The sequence below is a fragment of the Adiantum capillus-veneris genome, chromosome 12 (assembly GCF_014529385.1).
Source record: "Adiantum capillus-veneris isolate H3 chromosome 12, ASM1452938v2, whole genome shotgun sequence".
NCBI lineage: Eukaryota > Viridiplantae > Streptophyta > Polypodiopsida > Polypodiales > Pteridaceae > Adiantum > Adiantum capillus-veneris.
This window is the reverse complement of record NC_140942.1, coordinates 110,004,283-110,027,587: the sequence shown is the minus strand read 5'-3', so window position 1 is coordinate 110,027,587 and position 23,305 is coordinate 110,004,283. Positions and strand designations below refer to the sequence as shown.

The 23,305-nt window shown below is 42.9% G+C and overlaps 1 protein-coding gene across 5 annotated transcripts; it reads right to left on the bottom strand.

Annotated features, from left to right (window-relative positions):
* Window positions 1–3,269: 3,269 nt before the first annotated feature.
* Window positions 3,270–22,751, bottom strand: LOC147446313 (RNA-binding protein BRN2-like). Of its 5 annotated transcripts, none has more exons than XM_086525570.1 (12): window positions 22,616–22,751; window positions 22,354–22,540; window positions 21,556–21,638; window positions 21,424–21,475; window positions 21,204–21,326; window positions 7,256–7,335; window positions 6,526–6,699; window positions 4,920–5,289; window positions 4,696–4,854; window positions 4,379–4,623; window positions 3,702–3,754; window positions 3,270–3,616 (listed from the first exon to the last, which is right to left on the bottom strand). In XM_086525570.1, the coding sequence occupies exons 2-10, from the start codon at window positions 22,514–22,516 to the stop codon at window positions 4,496–4,498; spliced, it is 1,332 nt and encodes a 443-aa protein (XP_086381696.1). In that variant the 5' UTR covers window positions 22,517–22,540; window positions 22,616–22,751; the 3' UTR covers window positions 3,270–3,616; window positions 3,702–3,754; window positions 4,379–4,495. The 5 variants fall into 5 exon arrangements, with proteins under 5 accessions (XP_086381696.1, XP_086381698.1, XP_086381695.1 ...); XM_086525572.1 differs by having other exon boundaries at window positions 3,270–3,514; XM_086525569.1 differs by having other exon boundaries at window positions 3,270–3,754.
* Between the last annotated feature and the right edge of the window lie 554 nt (window positions 22,752–23,305).

Below are 23,305 nucleotides of genomic sequence, written 5' to 3'. Positions count from 1 at the left end.
ACTCGCCTGGCAAGCCCTCAGAAAAGCAATCGATATGAGTGTGGAGAAAATCTTGACGTTCTTTATCAAGTTCAAACATATTTGTCATATGTTCATCATTCAACTCTTTCAAAAAGATCGAGTAAACAAACAGACTTGATTTCATTAATTTCGAAACGGCTGAAGCCGATACAATAGGGACATACTCGCCCTTCAATTTCACATCAAGTACAATGTTTCTGCCCTTTTCAATAGTCAATGTCGCTTTCTTCGCTCGATAATCGACCACGGCGTTGTTCTTATGGTACCAAGGGACTCCCAAGAAGACATCACAACCTTCTGAGGGCATTATGTAGGAAGTCCTCGTGCCCCAAATACCCCTGACAATGCAACCAAAGTTTGCCAATGACAGATGTAATGGCCACATCCCTATCGGGTGCCGCTAGAACTGTCTCTGCTTGCGGTACCATCCGATCGAGTGTAATCTCGAGCCGCGCCGCCAATTCAGATGAAATAAAGTTTGCCTTGGCTCCTCCATCAAAGAAAATCAGGGCTTCTTAATATTTCAATTTGCTGCAAGCTCGACAAAGTTATGTACTTTCATCAATCGTACTTGGGTCAGTACCCATGCAATCTGGAACCAGTCTTGCTTTCATCTTGCCTTTTCCTGCACGTTTCTCAACTGCTCTCGAACTCTCTGGCATGTCTTCATTCTGTTCCTGATGTGCCTTTTTAGGACACTTCGGGGAGACGTACCCATGTTCCCTGCATCCAAAACACTTCTCCTCTTTGATGTAGTTGGCCCTCTCCCGAAGAGTGAGCCGGGGTCATGAATCATTGTCTTGGTAACTCTTTTTCTTTCTACTTTCATCATTAGAAGTCTGTTCGGTTCTCTGAGTCAAGATCTCATCTATGAGGTAAGTCAGATTGCCCGAATGTATGGCAAAACCCCCGTTCCTGATGACCCATCAACTCTTGAATAGAATCTGACTTTTGTTCCATGCAATAGTCTCGGGTTTCTGTAGAAAGTCCGTAGCAAAACCGCTCAATCTGTTCTTTAGACGAGAACTTCTTAAATGAAGAAGCTGGTAGAAAAGAGCTTTTAATCTCTCGCAATACGCGTCCAAAGAATCTCTCTTGGTCATCCAAAGATGATTCCAAGCAGTACGTATATCTCCTTAGTCAGCCAAGAAGAAATAAAAAGCCTTTTGAATTTCAACCATTTAACCAGAGCTTCCTTGTTCAGTAGATAGCAGGTGGACCACCATGTTCGAGCATTTCCCTTGAAGAAAGAGGTAGCCCTCCGAATCTTGGAGTGCTCTGAGTAATGCCCTCAAGAGAAAGCTAGGTCAAACTGCTCTATGAAGGCCAAAGCCCTTGGAGCATCTCGAAATCTAGAAAAAGTGTCAAACTTAATTGACTGTCCACCTTCTTTAAAGTATCTAACTTTCTTGCTTTTATCTTTAAGGAAGCCATATTGGTTGGCTTTATAAAAATGCTTCTTCTTTGCGTAAAACATGTGATCGTCGGAGTCCGAACTATTCCTCTATAGAACTGTCAAAAATTGGGCGAAACTTAGGCTTCTTTTGCCTTTTTCTTGCCCTTTCCGAAGCTTTGTATTTGCTTCGCTTTTTCCCTTTTCTGTCTTCTTCGCTCGAGTCAAAAGAGCTAGAAGAATTGTCAGAAGAAGAAGAAGAAGAAGAATTGGGTAGTCCTTCAAATCATACACCCTTCTTCTGCTTTCTTGCCAATGCAAAAGTAGATTGATGACCCAAATAACCCAAGAAGTTGGTTCCTTTCTTCTGCTTTTTGTCATGCTTTTTGACTTTGTTGTTCACGTCCAAAAGCCGATTGGTCCGTGTATCAACCACCTCTTCTAATTGTTCTGCAAACATCCTCAGAGCGGGAGGTTTCTTGAGTGCCGGTTTGATGGGTGGCTTTGTGGCCTTCTACCACTGGGTATGCATTTCTTCGAAGGATTGCTGAGTCAAAAAATTTACAAAAATTGGATCCTTCGCAATGTTGATCATCATCTTTGTTGCGTCGTCAACCAATTGTCAACGTTCCATCTCTTCAATCTCAGTCTGAGTAGCCCGAGGTGGTTCGTGATCTCCTCCCGCATTCCCAAATGCAGAAGAAGTCTGGTGGAATCCATAAGTGTCGCAAGAAACGGATCGGATTTCCCAGTAGAAGAGATATCGGCCGCGCTCTGATACCACTGAAACAAACTTGGCACCCCAAGTCGAGATTCTACCGCGACACAACAGAGATTCAATTTAAAACAGTTCACAATTTACACTTGAGTCGACACGGCCCGGCGTAGTTCCGTGCCTAGAGATATTGGCCCCAAAGACTGGCGCCCCCTTTCGGTATTTCTTTTTGTATTAATCTGTGTTCAAAGTACAAGAGAGTGGGAGGGTGCTCACTCTCACACTCTACGTCCAGATGCTCTGAGAAGTGAGGCCCTACCCACTTATTTATTGGTTACAAGGGATGCTCAAAAACAGAGCCCCAAAAGCTGTCAACTTTAAAAGCTTTCAAAAATAAAGCAACTCGCTTAATAGCTGTCCCAAAATTCAGCCAACATAAAATCAGGATTTCCATACAGCTCTGTCAGCGGAAAAAGCGAAAATCCGTACAGCAGGCCACGTCAGCACTGTCAGCGCTTTCCATGTCGCAAAATCCGGAGATCCGTATAGCAATCCGTACAACCTGCCACGTCAGCCTATCTACGCTTGTCCGAGTCTGCTGCCACTCTGTGAGTGTCCAAGAGCATCCTACATCACCCATTTGTGACAAACAGTAGTTGAGTACTATGAGACTTTCTTAATTCCAAATCTTCATGAGAGTAGTTATCAAGGGTATACAAGACCTTAAATAGGATATGTATATTATACCTCTCCAATAATTTATAAGAAAAAGAACCGAATTCCATGACTCTAGATAGGTAACTCAATTTCCGTTTGTAATCCCTATATGCAAAAGACTCTATGGTTAGAAGGGCCATCACTCTCAATTCTAGCGATTGAAGCCTTAGGGAGATTTGTACACCATAAGAAATAGTGTTGTGCAAGACAACTGGATTGACTTGAGGGATAGGTGGATCTGAACAAGAACCGTTAGGGATCCAAGCTCCTTTAGACTGCCTTAAGTGTAGGGGGGGGGGGGGAGAGAGAGAGGACCATAAGTGTGGCCAGCTGTGTGTTGGACAAGGGCCTTGGCATGCACATGAGTACGAGTATGCATAGGCATGAGGGAGCAATCAAAGAAAAAAAACCTGATTAAGAATCAGACAAAACCCATACAGTGCTCCTCAATACCACTACAAAGGGAGGTTATGCAAGCAATCCCAAATAAAACTACAATAATCTTCAATATTCCCAAAGATACACCTTAATGAATGCCTATCATACCTAACCTTGCACAACTGCCTATGTTATATTGATTTTACCTTGTTCAAACTCTGCACAAGTCATCCTTACTCAAGTGTAGAGTCTACTCTGCAATTAGCTATATCGAAAGAACAGTCCAGAACCTGCAGTTTTTCTCCAGAAGAAATGAATCTTTGAAACAGGTTACTTATCATCTGAACCAACCAGGTAGTTTCACTTTGGTGGAACAATTGCAATGAGGGAAGCTACCAAACAACAGGTGCAGGTTAAAGGGACAAGCATGGAAAAGTCATACAAGCATGCATTGAGCAGGACAAAATCTTAACTTACCCGTGTTTTAAAAACTCCCAGAGCTGAAATGTGGCAAAAATTGGTCTCCAATACTGCATACAAAACACCCGAAAAAAGAATCAACACTCCCAAAACTTTTCGAGGACGAAAGCCAGAAAAAAGCGAACACAGGAAAACTAAATTGACCAAATTTAGGACAGGCAGTCCAAGGTCAGCACAAGGCCATGATGTTCATAAGACATACATGAGTACACCAACCCCTTGTGAGAGGACTAATCAAAGACCAAACAGAAAACTTGCACTATAAAACACACACAATACCTGGCAATCACCGGAAGGCCACGAAACACAGCTCGGCACAAACTTTAACAAGGACGCTACGATACTTCACATTGCTGCACAAAATCCTGGATGGGCAGATGCCCTCATTTCACACAGAACAAAATATAACACCCACTTTGACATGACCTGAACACTCCACAAAAAGCTCAGGCTAAATTCAGAATATACACAAGCAACTCAGTGCATCATCACATTGCCACAAAAGACACTGACAGATTACAAATATAGCACAATCTTGAAACTCAAGATTGCTTGGATCAAATGCAGCAATGTAATGCTGCAGGCAACAAATAAGCAACCAGACTATGCCGCATTCCGGAAGAGACTGTCTCGTTACATATAACTTTCACAAAAAGGGAGCAACAGCCCCACACCTTCAAAATTTTGTTGATGATGATCATCTCTGAGTAACCGCCTCAGTGGGCCACCAAGAGCAGCCAAATCAAACACTTCATGTTGATATACTCGGACCAAGCAGCGGTAATATTTCTTCAATAAGGTTTGTTCTGCCTGCTGTCCCGTTTCAGCTGTACTTTTAGTCTCTTGCCCCCTAGTGGAGCACCGTTCATGGTACTGATGGCAGACGCGGCCGCCTCAGCTGCATCAAAACTGACAAAGCCTGCAGGACAATGGTTTAAAAGTTGGATACTTCTTGACCTACTAACCAAACACTGAAAGATGCAGAACTTACCAAAACATTTACTTAGGCCTGTATTTTTATCTATATAGACTTTGGCACTTATAACATTTCCAAAAGGTTGAAAGGTGGTAATCAAATCATGATCACCAAAATCTGCAGGAAGATGGTAGATGAAGAGATTTGAACCTGGGGGACCTGAAACATTGAAAGCTTTCAAAATTCCATTAGGCTAGCATAGAAAAGCCACTCATATGTGCATCATGTAAGACACTTACCTTCAACCTGTGGAAGGACCATTGTCTTGGGCGTGGGCACCATACTTAGAGCGGAACCTATCCCAACATTTGGCAATCCTGCACTCTGATAGATTGACGTGGTATTACCCTGCGGCATAAAACTTGTTTGATGTACTGCAGGATATTGCACATTTTGAACCCCTGTATAGCCAGTTGTGTAACCATAGCTCGCAGGTTGTGTTGCTCCATATGTATTAGGGTATACAGAACCAGTCCCACTTGTAATATCATATCCAGCAGAAGGTACAGATCCAGGAGCATTTGGGACACCCAGCATTCCTCCAGGGACAGCGGACTGCCCTGGCAAAGATGTTGTTGGGTATTGCGGTAGTGTGTAGGGATTTTGTGCCTGAGAAAATGAACATATGTAAGGTACCACATTCTAATTGGAAACAAACTCAGAAATAGACACAGATGGCCATTCACTATTCAAAAATTTTCAGCTGACATAACACAAGAAACTACTGTTTTACAAAGGTTTATAGTGGAAACAAGTAGACAAAGAAACTACTTCAGATTAATAACATAAAAAATTCAATTATCTATCCACTATTAGAGAGGTTGGAAACCTTCAGTGTATTCTTAGTCATCTCTTCACACACTCATCTGAAATTGAATCATTGCAAAGCAGCAAGCCACAGTTGCCAAAGGTGTCACTAAAAAAGAACTATTGTCAACATTCCTCACGTTGGCAAGCCACAAAAACATTCTGCTCCTCAAAAAACAGAAACTAGCTGTTTTCTAACCATTCAGTGACGAGTCGTGGAACAAGCCAAATTACTTCACAAGACAGCTCATGAAAGGAAGACTATCTTTGGGCTCCCACATCATGAAAGGAGGAGCGGTGGAGAGCGAGTTTCTTAGACACTTTGATGGTAGCAGCTCCTTAATCAAGAAATCAGAACCCTTGAAACACATAACAGGAGCTCTTCCATTCAGTTCACACATCCTTAAGAAGCAGTCATCTCCAGGTTCTTTACTAAATGCAGAAAGGTTCTTTACTAAATGCAGAAAATGAAGTTCTCCGATGCTGTGGTGGAATAAACCCCTGAATCATAAAATCGGAACCTTTGCCTGCTTGGACATCGAGCTTGAAGTGTATAATGTTTTTACGAATGTTAAATAACTATCATTCAGGCTCTCCAAGAATAGTTAATTTTGAAAAAAACTGACATAGTTATGCAAGACATTCCTACAAGGCCATGGGTCTTCCCTAACCTCGCACACTATTCTGCGGTGCAATAAAAGTAAAATCATGCTGACTTCACCAAATTGTATGGGGAACTACAAGCTCTTCCTTTGAAACCATAACCTCCCAATCTATAGAGATATGCATCAGAGATAGCAAAAGGTTCCCTTTTATGTGTGTGTAATTTAGTCTTTCAAGGTACACTCCCAGAGTACCTTTCAAGGCAAAGCTAAGAGTGCTTCTCATCAAGAAATATCCCGTCTCAAACAATTGTGCGAACACAAATGTGTCTTGTACTTAGAAATGAAACCAGAGCCTATTTATCCGTGCAAAGTACACGCTGCATGTAAAAGAATCACAAATAATCGTCAATCCTAAAATTGACAGTTCAAATACCTGGTATCCGTAGCTGTTCAAAGAAGCAGCAACACCATATGCACCAGGAACAAGGCCATAAGGCGCTGGTTGTTGAGAAGGCACTGCAGGAACAACTTGAAACCTTTGCTGCTTTCGAGCCTGCTTGTCCTTTTCTGTGTCAGCCCATTTCACGACGAGAGGCGTCGTCGAGCCCTAGGCAAATCAAAAATGTTCCAAAGAAAAATAAGGATAAAAATATCTCACAAGCAGGCATTCAGGATGTCAACGCGGTGTAGTCAATGCAATGCAGGGTGGAGCTTATTGTTATATTGTAGATGACTCCTATGGACTTTTACTTGTACTTTCCCTTGTGATTCTGGCCTACTTCTGGTTTCATCTCTCTTTTCGTGTGTTTGTATGTGTGCCTGTGCAGTGTGCATGCATGCATGCTCATACAAATGCGAGTGTGCGTATACGTGCGTGCGTGTGTGTGTGTGTGTGTGTGTGTGTGTGTGTGTGTGTGTGTGTGTCTCGCATGTGTACTTACGATGTTATTTTCACCGATAAAGTAGTCTCAACCTGCTGTTTACTTGAGCAACGTCGGTGCACATGGCATTTTAAACTTGGTCTATGCACATGACATTAGCAGCATACATCAACCCAAAGGTTTATGCACTAAGATATCTCACATCTCCGGAGATGCTAAATGACCAACAGATATGTATAGACTTGATCAAATCAACTCACACTGGATAAACACCCACATTACCTCCATTTTGTAGATTTCATTCAAAGACTTGATAGCTGCTAGTGCTTGCTCTTTCAACTCGTACTTCAGAAAAGCACATCCTGCAAAGATGACATATTCAAGAAGTCAAATTACTAACAAAACACAAATAACAGGAGTGAAAAAAGCATAAATTGCACATAGCGGATAATAAACATGACATTGATATCACACTATCCAAACACCCGTTCCTTGTTTAGTTGCACTACTCCTTAGTTCCTTGGTTCTTAGCTAAGGAAATGTTTATTGACCTCAAGCAGGCACGGGGGGGGAGGTGTTCACGGTGTAGGACGCATCCCAAGAGACCACAAAAATCTATCTCAAACAACCACGACGAGTGATCCCAAAGAACATTTTTGTCAGCAAATCGGAAAGTTTGAGCTATTGAAATATACCTAGATGAATCCAGGATAAGCGAAGACCCACCTTTAAAGGAAAGTGCAAGGTATACACTCATGGTAGTCATCAAAAGCCAATATAAACATCAGCTCCATCATGCACAGTATTGTCTAAATACTATGCCATCCCCACTAACGTTGTCAATGCCCAATAGTGGGTGTGCAGAAGCATAAAGATAGAGAGAGAACGCACAAGAGAGAGAGAGAGATTGCTCAAACAAACTAACTCTGCAATAAATTGGATGGTTATAACAATGGGGGTTGGGGGTCCTTAGATACCCCTCAACTCCATGGCGGGACCCAATTATTATGACAAATAAGTTTAGAAACATCTAAAGTGACAAAATAAATAAAAAGGATCACATTGGGCATTAACTAGAGATGCTTAGCTTTAACACCCTCTCTACAAGAGATATGTAGGAAGACCCAAGTCGGTGAAGAAGCTACCATTGTCACGTGCACATCTAACCCTATGTGCATGTGGACAAGCTATCCCAGGTCTACGGTTCAAGTTAGCCTAGGAAGTGTTCTAGAACCCTTATGAGCCTATGCGCAAGCCGTGCATGTCCAGGCACTTAAGAGTAGTTGCATATCCTCTGATTGCACAACCCAATATCACCCAGCATTTGCATTGTCCAAGCAGTACACCCAAATTCCATGACAGTTTAGGGGCAGTTCAGTTGCAGGCATTTTTATCATTTTATTTATTTAATTTATCCATTTCCAAGGTCGTGGGGCTGTAGGGAGGACTGCTCGACCGAGCCAATGGACCTTTATAAGCAAGACCGGGGGGGGGGGGCGCTCACTGTAGGCATAAGAGGCAGCAGAAGAAGTTGACAACTTGCAGTGCTGCTCCTCAACAAATCGGTAGAGAGCCTAGCGTTTTCAGCCAACAAGACACGTACATTTTTGGATCTCCCAGATCAGCCAGCGTTTTCAGATCCCAGCACTTGGCATTTTTACAGACTTAAAGATCAAGCCTAGCGTTTTGCAGACTTGCAGAATTGCCTAGCGTTTTCAGTCTCCAGCATTCTGACCCGGTAGAACTTGCCAGCGTTTTTGGTTTTCAGCCATCGACACTTGCAGATCAGCCCATAGCTTCGCAGTTCTCACCCTTCCCGTAGCAGATCCGCATCATCCCTTCAATTCAGCCAGCGTTTTCCAAATCAGCCAGCAGATTTCAGATTTCAGCACATAGCGTTTTGCTAGTAGTCATCGCTGTTATCACCACCGTAGTCGTCGCCGACATAGTCCCAGATTCCCGCAGCACATCAGCCCTTCCAGATTTCAACATTTCAGCCCTAGCGTTTTCAATTTTCAGCCCGTGCACATCGTAGTCGTCGAGATCGTAGGCAAGTCCATTGCATCTAGACCATTGTACCAGATTTGTGCAATCTAGCCGAGTTGTTGGCAGACTACAAGGAAGCCATGCAACTCAATACCAGTACCTCACTTTAAAAAGGAGGGGATGTCACATGCACATCTACCCCTATGTGCATGTGGAAAAGCTATCCCAGGTCTAGGGTTTAGGTTAGCCTAGGAAGTGTTCTGACACCCTTGTGAGGCTTTGGCTTTCACCCGAAACTTTACTTTAAAACTTTAGGATACAATGGAACTTCACAAATAAGCCTGTGACTGGAATTCAACACTTCAAGACAAACCACGGCCTGGCAACTAGAGCGCTAGCAAGCAGACAACGACACCCTGTTGGCCCCAAAGATTGGCGCCCCTTTCGGTATTTCTTTATTCTTATTATACTTGAGAAAAACATGTAAACTTCTACAAATGTCCCACTTTTATCGGGCTAAAATTCCTCTACTCCAACCCAATTTAGGTAACATAACCACAATAGAAACCTCCACGAACAAAATCCCAAGCAAACATTGACTTTCCACGCACTTTAGGGCTCTTTGCAAAACCTAGCAAGAAATTGCAACTCGCTGAATTCTCTGTTTTGCGCTCCGATCCGCGTGTCGATCACTTTTCTGGGTAGCCCTCGAGCTCTCGCACCTGTAGGGTCACTTGCCCCTTAAATTAGATGGGATTCCTCGCGAGAAATCTCTCTAAATTGTCATGTACAAGCACCCAATGCTTTCCCGCGGCTCCCTTGGCAAATAAACGATCCGAACGCTTTCACCTAACCCTCACCAAGCTGTCCAAGCATGTCTATGGCTGTAATTGCAGGTTTTTGACCCAATTTCGCCAACATAACGGCGCAAATATCCCTGTAGGTCAAAAGTACACGTCAAGGACACTTCCCCTTGCAGTATGGAAGCTTTCCAGTGAGCTGCATGTCAATTTCAGCATACTATAATTTTTTGTTTTGCCACTGTTAGGTGCCTACTGCCTTGTACACGCATCCCAAGGCCTTTCCTAGGCTCCCCTAGCAATTCTAGGCAATTTAGGTACGAAACCCTAAACCTACAAAAAAACAGAGCAGGCTGTAATTCTTTGTTTTTGACCGTTTCGAGCGGAACAAGCACGCCTACGCATGTCTCAGGTGCTCCCGCACGCAATGGGACAGTTCCCTTTCAAATCGGACGAATTTTCACACGAGAAAACTCTGTTTTCACATTCCTTCGCGATGGAATTGTGCGTACCTGAAGGGGATTGGCAATTAGCTAATCCGGTTCCTGTACATAAGGCTCTTGCCTTGGCAAACGTGCATAAAACCCCCAGAATTGTACATGGTCATCTGAGAAGCCCAACTAGTGGGGCATTACTATATGTGCAAAGGGGAGAGAGATGCGCGAGAGCAAATCATCGTGCTACATAGAGCAAGGGAGAAGGCAAGCTTTCCATTAAACCTGTGATCACCTGCACTCACTACTCACACACACACTGTAGCACTTAATGAGCAAAATCAGCCTCCTCTCTCAATTTGGGCACCCCCTCTTCATGCAGATTTGGAAGAATAATCTGGAGCCGCCATGTGTCCCTTATATCTCTTTTGAGTTAATTTCCTAGTACCCACCAACTTATAAGTGTTGCGAGGAGCCTAAATGACTTTGAACGGAGCCTAGACACCCTTTTTACTGCTCGTGTTCCAGTGCCGATTGGCCCGACCAACTCGTGGTGACCAACCCTTCCCGATTGCGAGTGAAACTCTCGGCCATCAGCCATTTCACACTGGCCATACAATGTCCGATCAATTGCAACTTCAAAAAGAGGATCCCAAAAATAAAACAAAAATCATTGGAAGGAAACCAACATCTCAAGCCACGTCCTCGTGACATTTTCTTACTGTCTCCCAATGCATTTTGCAATCCCTCTTTTTTAGAGCCAGTCTCTTATGATTGTCCATTGTAATTTTGCTTCGTCATCAAAGAAAAATATGCCCAGATCTCCCTACCTTTAAACAATAGAGATCTCACTATGGAAATATTTTGCCTTTTCCATAACCAAAGTGTTAGGTAAAGACAGTGTGCCTCAAAAGAATAAAGAGGTCTCACTCATTCTAAAGTACACAGGATGTGGATGGAGCTCCCAAATCTCACTGTATGAGCACAGTGTGAGAATGAGTGATAGCTCCTTATTCTTTGTATGAATAAAGAATAAGGAGATAAATGTGGATAGCCGGACACTTCCCGATGGACACGGGCAAAGCACAGTGAGGCAAACCGCCTTTACCTAACACAAAGAAAACCCCAAGTACCAACTCTCATTCATTACACCATTCTTCACTGCTCGTTTTGGCACCTTGTCAAACTAAAAGCAAGAGAGGAGGTGTACCTTTTGTTCACATACTCACAACCACTTTTCAACATGGATTTTTTAGCAAAGGCAACTCAATATAGAATCAAGACTCCTTAAAACAGTAAAGGCCATTCGCTTCATTGTACTTCCTAACAACAAAAAAATTGTTCATGTAGGTAGGAAAAATCTACTAATGAAAGAATAGGAATAATTAAAAGATAGTAGGTGTAGCATCACAAAAACGCATATATGTCATAGAGATGTACCGGATTTGTTTGCAGTTGAGTAAAATGCCTAGATATTAATATGATACACCAAACCTTTAAATAATCAACATTTAAAACACATCAAGTAGGGTGGGTCATATCAATGGATCATGACGTGAAGGAGAGGGGCCGAGAGCACAGCAGAAGAGGAAGATGAATCGCGCACACACTCTCACACACACACCACCATAGCCACACACAGGTTGAAGAGGGAGAGCCAACACACACTTTGTGTGCCCCCTTTCTTTCTTCTCCATCTTATGCACTAAGGCACAATATACATTGTACTTAGTGTTAGTGGCTCACACAAGTGTATAGTTGTACACCTAGGGTTAGTAGCAGTTAGTGATGGGCAATCGGCCACATGGCCATTAAATATAACATTCTCCCACATGATGGCCAATGTGGGAGACCATAAGAATGGAAGAGAACCACTCTTCACCCAATGCCTATCAACTCGTGACAATGCTGAAACTGATGGCTGGAGAGACTTTTAGTGAGTGCATACGCTATGTTCTCTGATGTAAAAATCTTCACTAAATCAAGACTCTAGTTTGCCAGGCATTCACGACTGAAGTGATAACGCACATCAATGTGTTTCGTTCTGGAATGAAACACTGGATTGTTAGCCAAAACAATAGCACTCTGACTGTCACAATGAAAAACTGGTGTACACTGCTCCAATCCAAGATCTTTCACTAGGCAAGCAAGCCACATAGCTTCTTTGCATGCCTCACTCAATGCAACATACTCTGCCTCTGAGGTAGAAATGGAGAACAGATCTCCAAGAAATAGCAGAACCAACAAATGTGTAAATCCAACCTGTTGTTGATTTACGACTATCAACACAGCCTACATAATCACTGTCTACAAATCCCTGAATGGATGACTCTCTACGACCATAGCATAATTGTCTATCTGCAGTGCCACTGACTTGACAGCATCCCTATGCTTTTTACCAGGGTTAGACATAAATTTGTTGACAACTCCCACTGCATGTGCAATATCAGGTCTTGTAGCCACCATGGCATACATGAGACTACCATAAGCTGAAGCATAAGAATCCTTAGCCATTGCAGCTTTTTCCTCATCAGATTTGGGACCGTCGTTCTTGCTAAGTTTCAAATATGCAGGCAATGGAGTACTCAAAGCCTTCCCCTTCTGCATGTTGAAACGATCAAGAACCTTGTGCACATACTCTTTTGGTGTAAGGTGCAACGGAAGTGAATGTTGAACTTTGCTCAAGATGAGTGCTCCGAACTGTGCTCAAGCGTTCCTTTTACTTACGAAAGGGAGAGCCTTCCGTTCCTTTAGTGAGAGAGTGCAAATGATCACAAACAAAGTGGAAGACACTGTGAATGAAGGTGCTGAGACTCAGAGATAGAGAGAGAGAATACGACACCAAAATGTTGTCAAACCCTCCTCCGAAGGCCCCATTCTCTACGGCGAGAGCGGTCTACTATTGATTGCACAAATCTCTACAATGCAATGGACTTGCCGACGATGAGGACGGCGACGAGACGAGCTGAAATATGAAAACGCTAAGGGCTGAAATATGCAAATCTTGTATCTGCTGAATTTTGACTCTATGTCGGTGATGACGGCGATGACGACGATGCGACCACGACGCGCTGAAAACGCAGATGCTGAAATCTGCGAATACTCGGCTGAAATTGCAAACAATGGCTGATCTGACCGTGCGGTGAGGATCTGCTGCGGGAAGGTGAGATTTGCGAGGTTTGGGGGCTGCGATACCTAGTCTATCTGCTGAAAACTGAAAACGATGATGCAGAAAAGGGGTTTGTCTCCAGGAATCTGCAAAACGCTAGGCTGTATTGCTGATCCAAAAACGCTAGGCTTGATCTGTTGGAAATTGCTAACGCTAGGGTTGATATGTCGCGGGGGAACCGATGCGGTGAAGATATGCTACCGCAAGGACCATGTCGCGATGTCGTAAGGCTGAAATCTGCAAACACTAGAGCTTGAGGCTGATCCAAAAACGCTAGGACAGATTTGATGTCCTGTGCAAACACGCTAAGGGATCTGTTGTGGTCTGCTATCGCCAGGCTGATCTGCACCTGCAAAACGCTGGGGCTGATCAGCACTTGAAGAAAACGTTGGTTCTTGGTGGCTGAAAACGCTAGGTTGCCTGCCGAGGGAGTCTTGTTGAGGTGCACTGTCGGACACTTGGTCCCTGCTGCCTCTTCTGCCAGAAAGTGCTAGCGCTATGTTTTCTTATATATCTGCTTAGCCAAATTGCCCTACCCAATTTCCCAACAAAGTCACTTATTAATAATAAGTGAAAAATGGCTAAAATGGAAAAAATAGGTTTGTGCATTGTAAAATTGCTCCTGATGGGTTCTGACTGTAATCTAATGATCATGTTGTGTGCAACCAGAGGATATGCATCTACTCAAAGTGTCTGGACATGCACGGTCTGCGAACAGACCACAAAAGTACCAGAACACTTCCTAAGCTAAGCTAACTGAACCCTTGTCATGAAGTAGCTTGTCCACGTACACATAGCGTTAGATGTGCACGTGACATTTTGAGAAAGGTACTACAACCTTTTCTTACGGTCACGAGTAATACGCATACCCAAAATGTGATTGGCTTCACCCAAATCATTCATGTCAAATTGACTTTTCAGCTTGGTTTTCAAGTAAGCAATGTCCTTCTTGGAATGACTAGCATTAAGCATGTCATCTACATAAGGATAAGCATAATAAGTTGTCCATTGGATTGTCTTTTTACATAGACATGGATCCTCATTACTGCGCTTATAGCCGAGGGAACGCATCAATGCATCAAACTTTTGATACCGTTGTCTGGATGATTGCTTCAAGCCATAGAGACTTTTCAGAAGCATACAGACCAAATGTTCCTTGCCCTTTAGCACAAACCCTTCAGGTTGCTGCATATAAAGCTCTTTCTCCAAATCACCATGTAAGAAAGCTGTGATGACATCCATTTGATCAAGCTCCATATCTGCAGTGGCAACCAAAGCAAGCAACATTCTCAATGTGGTCATCTTGACCACTGGAGAAAAGATTTCCGAGAAATCGACACCATATTCTTGCTTGAACCCTTTGGCCACTAAACCAAAGGCAATCTTCTTCTTGTAAACCCATTTACAAGGCAATGCTTTCCTACCTTTTGACAATGGAACAAGTTCCCATGTTTTGTTCTTTGCAATACTGGACAGCTCCCTCTTCATAGCATGTTCCCACTGAACCTTATCATTGGCTAGCATCACCTCTTTGTAACAAGAAGGCTCACCACTATCCGTCAGCAAAACAAAATCCACGCCTGGAACAAAACTTTCTGGCAAATGTGACTCTTTATGATCTCCGTGGCTGATCAGAACTCGTACTAGCCTGTGTAGTAGGTGGCTCGGGGAGCTGTTTGGACAAGAGGTGATACATCGAAAATTGTCACTTTCCGGAATTCAACCTCTTTCATTGGCTCTCTATGCATCTTAGTCTCATTAAAGACAGCACCACTGCTACAAATCACTGATCGACTTTCCGGATCCCATAAACGATAGTCAAATTGACCATCTACACCATAGCCAATGAAGATGCATTTCCTGGACTTAGGATTTAGCTTAGCACGCAACTCCTTGAGTACATGTGCATAAGCTTCACAGCCAAATGTGCGGAGTTTTTCATAAGACAATTTATGTCTTGACCATAACTCCAAAGGTACGCGAAACTGTAATGAAGCATGTGGTGATCTATTGATCAAGTACACGGCTGTGTATAATGCTTCAAACCAAAACGCTTGCGGTAAATTAGCCTGTGATAGCATAGACATAATCCGCTCTTGGATGGTCCTATTCATTTGTTCCGCAACACCATTTTGTGCAGGGGTATAAGGAGCTATAAACTCACGCTTAATTCCCCTACTTGAACACAAGTCTGTAAACTCTTTGGAGACATATTCTCCACCATTGTCTGATCGCAAAGCTTTCAACTTATATTCAGACTAAGTTTCAACACTAGATAAAAACTTCTTGAAGTAAGAAAAGGTCTCATCTTTAGACTTCATGGCGTAAACCCAAACATGTCGTGTTGCATCATCAATGAATGTAACATAATAGGACGCACCACCATGGGATTTAGAAGGCATAGGTCCACATAAATCAGTGTGCACAAGCTCTAAGGGTTTTCTTTCTTTGTCAAAAGAATGCGTACGACGTGTCCGTGTTTGCTTTCCATATTGACAGTGCTCACAAAAGGAAAAATCGAAAAATGACCAAGACGGTTAGTAGCCCAAACGAGTGTCTCCATTCCCTTCTTTGACATATGTCCTAACCGCGCTATGCCACAAAGCAACGGTTGGCAACTCCGTTTGTCACGAACTACTGACATGTCAAAGCCCTCAAGAAGAGAGCCAACTTGCACATGCCGGCTGAGGGGCCTAAACACTAAGAAGAACAAGTAACAGAAGAAGAAGTCCTACCAACTTATGGGGACCTCGTCGGATGGGCCCCAAGTGACATAAAGGAAATAAAGCAGGACCCACACACACACACACAAAAGAAATTGTGTAGTTGCTGATGACGTGGCAGATTTTTGAAAATTACACTGGCTGATGACGTGGCAAGCTGTAGGGATTTCCGTAAATTACGTTGGTAGCTTTTTGGCATTGCTTTTGGACCAGGAGCTTTTGAGTTTGAAGACTTTTCATGTAAACTGCTTTTCATAGGCCAAGGGCCTTTAAATATGTGTTAAGGGCTCATTCTCTGTTATGCTTCCTGGAGAAGGTGCAGAGTCTAGAGTACCGACTTGTACTGTGTTGATGCAATATAAAGAAATACCCAAAGAGGCGTGTAACAAACTGCTGACGTGTCAAAGCCTAAAGAATGGAGTCAACGTACAGATGTGGCCGAGGGGCTTAAACCCTAATGTCTGCAAGAAGCCCTAATTGCTGAAACCCTAATGCTGGAAACCCTAACCCTAAAACTTGCAAACCCTAACCCTAAAACCTGCAAACCCTAATTTCTGTCAAAAACCCTAACCCTAACCCTAAGGCAACAGACAAATTCCGAAAATTGCGCTGACATGATGACGTGGCAGGCTGTACGGATTTCTGCGTTTTGTGTTGACTGATGATGTGGCAGGCTATACGGATTTCCGTAAATTGCGCTCGCAGCTTTTTGACTTTGCTTTTGAACCAGAAGCTTTTGAGTTTTAAAGGCTTTTTACTATGACTGCTTTTCAAGCCAAGGGCTTTTAAATATGAGCCTAGGGCTCATTCTCTGGCATGCTTCAGTACGAAGGTGCAGAGTCTGGAGTACCGGCTTGTATTGTGTTGATGCAATATAAAGAAATACCGAAAGGGGCGCCAAGGTTTGGGGCCAATACTCTCTGGGGTGGAATTCCGCCACTCCGTGTCGAGTGTCGTCTCTCTCTCCATTTCAGTTCAGTTGTTATTTGAAGTACTTAAAGTTGTTCAATCTGTGCTTTTCTATTGGCATGTGGTGCCCGCCTTGTGACAAGGCACCAACGTGTCGCATCTCTCTCTCTCTCTCTCTCTCTCTCTCTCTCTCTCTCTCTCTCAGTTCAGTTGTTATCGAAGTGTTAAACGTCTGTTCCGTCTGTTCTTTTCTATTGGCACGTGGTGCCCGTCTTGTGACTCGGTTACAGAAATAACATTGTTTTTATCAAATACAAAAGGGGTTTAAGTTAAACCAACTTTAGAACCATCGGCTATAATAAGATGACCCTTCGCAACACGCCAAGACTGCTGATGAAAAGTGACTTTGTAACCCAAGTCATCAAGACATCCAACAAAAATCAGATTGCATGTCAAGGTTGAAACATGACGCACATTATGGATGATAAACTTCACCCCATTTGCCATAACCATGGCAATATCAGCCAACAAATATAACAAGAGTAATTGTCACCAAGTGTAGCAAAGCCAATGGTTTCCTCGTATGTAGTGAACCAATGCATATGAGGTGTGACATGCAACGAAGCACCCGAATCAAGAATCCACGTGTTGGATACTTCACAACTAACAAGGAGTTCAGCTGTCATAGAACGCTGCAAAGATAAGAGTTTCCTATGCATCATAAAAGAAATCTTTATTTTCAATCAATATATTAATGTCTTGCGCATCACTGTCATCCTGAACTATGTTGAGTTCTTCAATCTTAACCGAACTCTTTGGTTTCTCCTTTTATCATCATGATCTTTGCTTTTACCTTTGCTCTTCTCTTTGTCACGCTTCCAAGCATAACAATCCTTCTTTATGTGACCAACCCAAAGTTACATGGAACGGAAACGGGGACCTCCGGAACGTCCGGAACGCGGGACCCTCGGAAAAGCGGAATGGGACGACGGCCGGAATGGTAAGCTTACAATATGCTCAAATTAGGTTGGATTTAACATGTACATTAGTAGAGAGGGGCCCGTTCAAGCCGTTCCCTATTACACTGTGTGGCCATCTACCATGCATGCATTGCCAATGTATCAACATGCCATACATGAACTGCATGACAAATATATATCTGAAAATGGCTACAACTTCTTCATACTCCTCTTCTTATGGTTATTGGTGTATTTCGAGTTCTCCATAGCTACTGAAAATTGCCATAAATCTGGATCAGATTACCAAAAGAGCAATCAGCTAGGCTTGGTACCACTTTAACCGACTGGGGGCTATTGCCTAAGTGGTGGAAGAGAGCACACATAAGTTTCAGCATAAGGGACGGAGTGAAAGAGAGTTTTCAGCTCAAAGACGAGTGATAGAGATTGGAGCTCACAACTCCTAGCATTACACAGTAGAGAAAGAGAGAATTCAGCCCATAAACAGTGTAGAAGAGATGGAGATGATGAGGTAGAAGATGAGAGAGAGAGAGGGGTCAGATTTTTGAAATTTGAAACATGCGTTCCGGCCTCGTTCTGCCCCGGCTGTTCCGATTACACTCTGAGCCGAAACACCGTTCCACTCCCATTCTCGTTCCGAGGCAAAATGCCTATCTGGAGCGCGTTCCGAGAACGAGAAAAGCCCGTTCCGAGCGTTCCCTGTTACTCTCGACCAAACTTATCACAATAATGGCATTGAACATTGCAACAACCACGAGACTTTGATCTACCCTTTGATACATCTTTATTGCCCTCTTTCTTCGACTCACGTTGCGAAGAATGGTCCTTACGTTGCTTATCATCCCTTTGCAAATAATGAGCTTCGCCAAAATACGAGCTAGTCATAGTATTCCGACGCATCTCCTCGACAAAAGTACAATAGTAACATCATCGTATTTTAGCGTACCATTAGAAGCAGTTACTAACAGTTGTGCAAAGATATCCCAAGACGATGGCAACGAACAAAGCAAAAAGATTGCTTTCATCTCATCATCAATGGTTATGCGATGTGCACGAATCCGGACAAAAAAAGAATCAAATCATTGATATGACTGGCAACGCTAGTTGACTCCTTCATACGGAAGTTGAAAAGTTTTAGTATCAGGAAAACCTTATCACTAGCCGTATCCTTTTCGTAAGTGTCGCATAATTTCTGTCATAAAGCATGAGCAATCTCACATTCTAACACTAAAAAGTACACCGACTCACCAAGGTGCAGTCTAATCGTAGACCTGCATAGCTCATCAAGCTCCTCCCACTAAAACTAAGTCATGTGCATATCTTCAGTTCTAGCCGCATAGACAATAGGGAACTTTTGCTTCTTTTGAAGAAGCACATCACACATTTGGTTCTTCCAAAGCTGAAATTAGTGCCATCAAACTTCTTTATGTCATTCATGTCACAGTCTTTGCTAGTAGACATGGTGACAAAACTACCAAAAGATTCTGGAAAAATTTCGACAGTCTCCTTTGTATTTGGGACTATGTCAACCAAAATACGAGACAAAATGACCAAGTATATCACTCACCACACATAAAAGAGGGCAATGCCTCTCAAAAGCACACTATATAGAGACCAACTGAGACGCATAAACTGTCAAACTGACCATAGACCGCCAACTCAGCGTCAAAAGCACCTATATCACTCTATATATGTCCTATGGCGAGGCCTCGTAAGGGATGCTCCAACTACCTGTATCACCGAAGGTATCTCCACATTTGAGAATACCCCAGCTCGATAAAAACATCACGCTATCGACCCTCAACAACGTAGGTTATGCAGCAAAACGTATAGCCAAGTCTCAAACATGGCTATCATTCGGACCAAGTCTTAGAAATGGCCGGGACTGCCATACTAGCCAAAAGATGGCTCCACAAAAGCGTACAATGGTAGTATCCACAAAAACGTACAAGTCTGTCACGACGCTCAAACAAGCGCAAAAAGCATGTACATGCAAAGAAATATCCCTGCAGGAAGTCAAACCGCTCTTTTGAGAGCTCAAAACACTATCAAAAGTGTCAACATATGCATGTACGCATAAAAAATTACTCCCACTAGAACCAAAATATCGCAAGCATGGAACCATGTAGACTGAGTCGATGCCGATGCCGTAGCCGATGCCGAAATCGAGGCCGAGAAGCACAAAGAAAGCTAACCAAGCCGCTCTATGTACCTGTACATGTACCTATAGTCGAAGAAAACAATGTCGTCAAACTCCCACTCTGTGTATAAGACCGCTCCGAAAGAGACTACACACTCCCAAATGAGTCGTGGGCTCTCGTGGATGGAAGAGACTGCAACAATGGTACATGTAATGGCTATGAAAGCTCTGCAGCACAAACTACCAAAAGAGGGCTGAAAAATGCACCTCTTGAACCGTAGCTTGAATGAGGTTTCTAATGACACAAATGGCTCCGAAAGGGGGGTAAAACCCCAAGCCGCCTATGGAAACGCTCTCGGAATGCGAATTTGCCGATGCCGAGGTCGAAACCCTGTTTGTACTCTTGAAAGTGCGGAAGCGATTTCGAGAATGAGACAGCTCTGATACCAGATGAAGGAGAAAAGCCGGGAGCACAGCGGAAGAGGAAGATGAATCGCATACACACTCACAAACACCACCATAGCCACACACACAAGTTGAAGGGGGAGAGCCAACACACACTCTGTGTGCCCCCTTTCTTTCTTCTCTATCTTATGTAATAAGGCACAATACACATTGTACTTGAGTTAGTGGCTCACACAAGTGTATAGTTGTACACTTAGGATTAGTGGCAATTAGTGACGGGCGGTCGGTCACATAGCCATTAAACCTAACATGATGAACCTCATTCAAAGCTTCTAAAACCAAAAAGCTTTGATAGAAAAAGACCCTCCTTGACCAATACTAAACTCTTGCCAGCATCAAAGAACTCCTTGGTTTTCCATTCGAAGAAATACAATTCAATTGGACTCAAATTACAACTTTGTAAACTCTTCAATTCAAGACTCATTGATTTACGTTCAATAAAATACGATCAAGTTGGACTCTCTACAAACTCTTCAGTCAGGTAATCCTTGGAAGTCTCAAATGACAAACGGATGTAAGCCACCACAAAGTGCATGCTCCCTAACAAAAGAAGAAACTCTCCCATGCAAAATCCAGGTCTTTACACAAAAGTTAATCTGAAAACATCAAGAAAGTAATAGGTTGTACCTCTACTTGCTTGAGACCCCTTGATAACTGTTAACTCTTTAATCACACCAAATGGAGAGAAAACAGGAGTCAAATCAGCCTCTGAGACATTTTTTGGAAGCATTCCTACGAACAGCTTATGCTCTGCAACCCAGACAAAAACAAACTAAAAAAGGACGAACAACTTTGCAACACAAGGTGATAAAGCTAAGGATATCAGTAACTATTTACAAACACATACCAAGCCTTTCTAATTCGCCTTCTGCATATTTTACTTGCAATGGTGTTGAAAGCTGCAAATACACTAAAATTAGCACTGTCGTGAATCCCACTTAAAAAGAATTTTGTAACTACAAAACATAAGTGTTCGTACCGGTGGGAGTTTGCGCTGGTTATGAAATAACGCAATCGCATTGTCCGCCTCTTGCTTGCTTTCATAGATCAGAAAGCAACATCCTGACCACGTAACAAATTAGTGAAAAGAACGTACATAATGAACAGGAAAACTACGCAACTGAGACTATCTTGAGTTCCAAACCATGCACATTATAATAGTACACAACGACGACAGAAAACAAAAGGCATGCTCTTCAGAATCGCTAGAAAAGAAGCGCCGGATTCTAAGGAAAGAATAAGAATTGGTCCATCTCCTAGACAAAGAAAACAAACATCCAAATAGTATCATCAAGAATCACAGAGCAGATAACTTGCTAATAACCTTTTTAGCAAGTTATGCACTATTTGTGATTTTCAAGCAAGACAAGACTCAACTACATAAGAGTGGCTTACTCATCTGCACAAAGCCCTTCAAAAGTGCCAAACAACATAATTTCTTCATTTTAAAAGACAACAAAAAAAAATGAAAACCTAGAATATTGATACGGCCATAATGTGGAAATTCTATTGATTTTCGTTGATGAGGAAAATGCTCTCTGCCAGTAGCATTTTAAGCTTGCCAGGGTACAGAACTAGGTGATGTTTTCTATTACCTACACACATGTGCTGGACGTGTTGACCAGCTCAGCAGACAAGCGAGAACATCCCTACTCGCTACTTCTTTGGCAACATCACCGACAAGAGCATTTGATTCTTTTAAACTAACAGCACTTGCTACTGGTTTTCCTACAAATTATGCCCTAATTATTAGTACGCCAGAGCTTTTCAAACCTACCTCGAGAAGCTTTTGTTGCCTTGTCTTTGATGACGCTAAGCTCGCGCACAGCTCCAGCTTCTTGAAAGATGGGAAGAAGCTGCTCCTCTGTCATGTGACGAGGAACCTGGCCGACAAAAAGCTTGACACTGTCTGCCGTGTCGGCTCCATTGAGGCTCTCCATTCGTTCACGAAAACCCTAAAGTCCCTGTAAAGTGAAGCAACAATGGTTTCTGCCACTGCAAGAGGAAGTGCCACACAAGCTTCGGTGAAGAGAACCTACCGGCTGAGAGCCTTTCAAGTTCGGCTGACGTCTCGGCTATGGCGGGACGGTCCAGTAGACAACGCCCTCCAAAACCCTCTTTGGGTACAAATCTTGATGTAAGAGTGGCTGCAGAAGCTGAGCAAAAGAAAAATTAAACCTTACAAAATGGTGTCCGAACTCATGTAGACTAAAGAAAATTAAACCTTACAAAATGGTGTTCAACTTGTCATTTGTAAACTACTCTTGTGTATGCATTCCCATTCCTATTCTCTCGTTGTCCTCCCTAACCTACTGCAGACCATGGAGTGCAACTTGCTCGTCGTGCTCACAATTGTGAACACAAAGAACAACCTTGTGTTTCATGCTAGTATTCCATATCACGGACCATCCACAACTAACCTTTCAGAATTCAACCATAGGATGAGCAAAGTTTTTTTAAAAATAATTGTAGTTGCTCGCTATCATTTGGGTGTGTTTTTAGAGTCTCCAAAGAACTCTTGTGTATGCATTCTCATAGACATCATATAGTCTTTGGGGAAACTTAATACCATGTGGCAATCAATGATGACAATCATTCTCTCTATATTATGGTCGTTGCAACATGTAGGACTCTTAGGAATGCTACGTTCTTTTCAAGGCATTCGAGGAGACACACCTCTATACATGTTTAGGTGTCATCCACAAAAACTTGGGCAGGTATCAAATCAT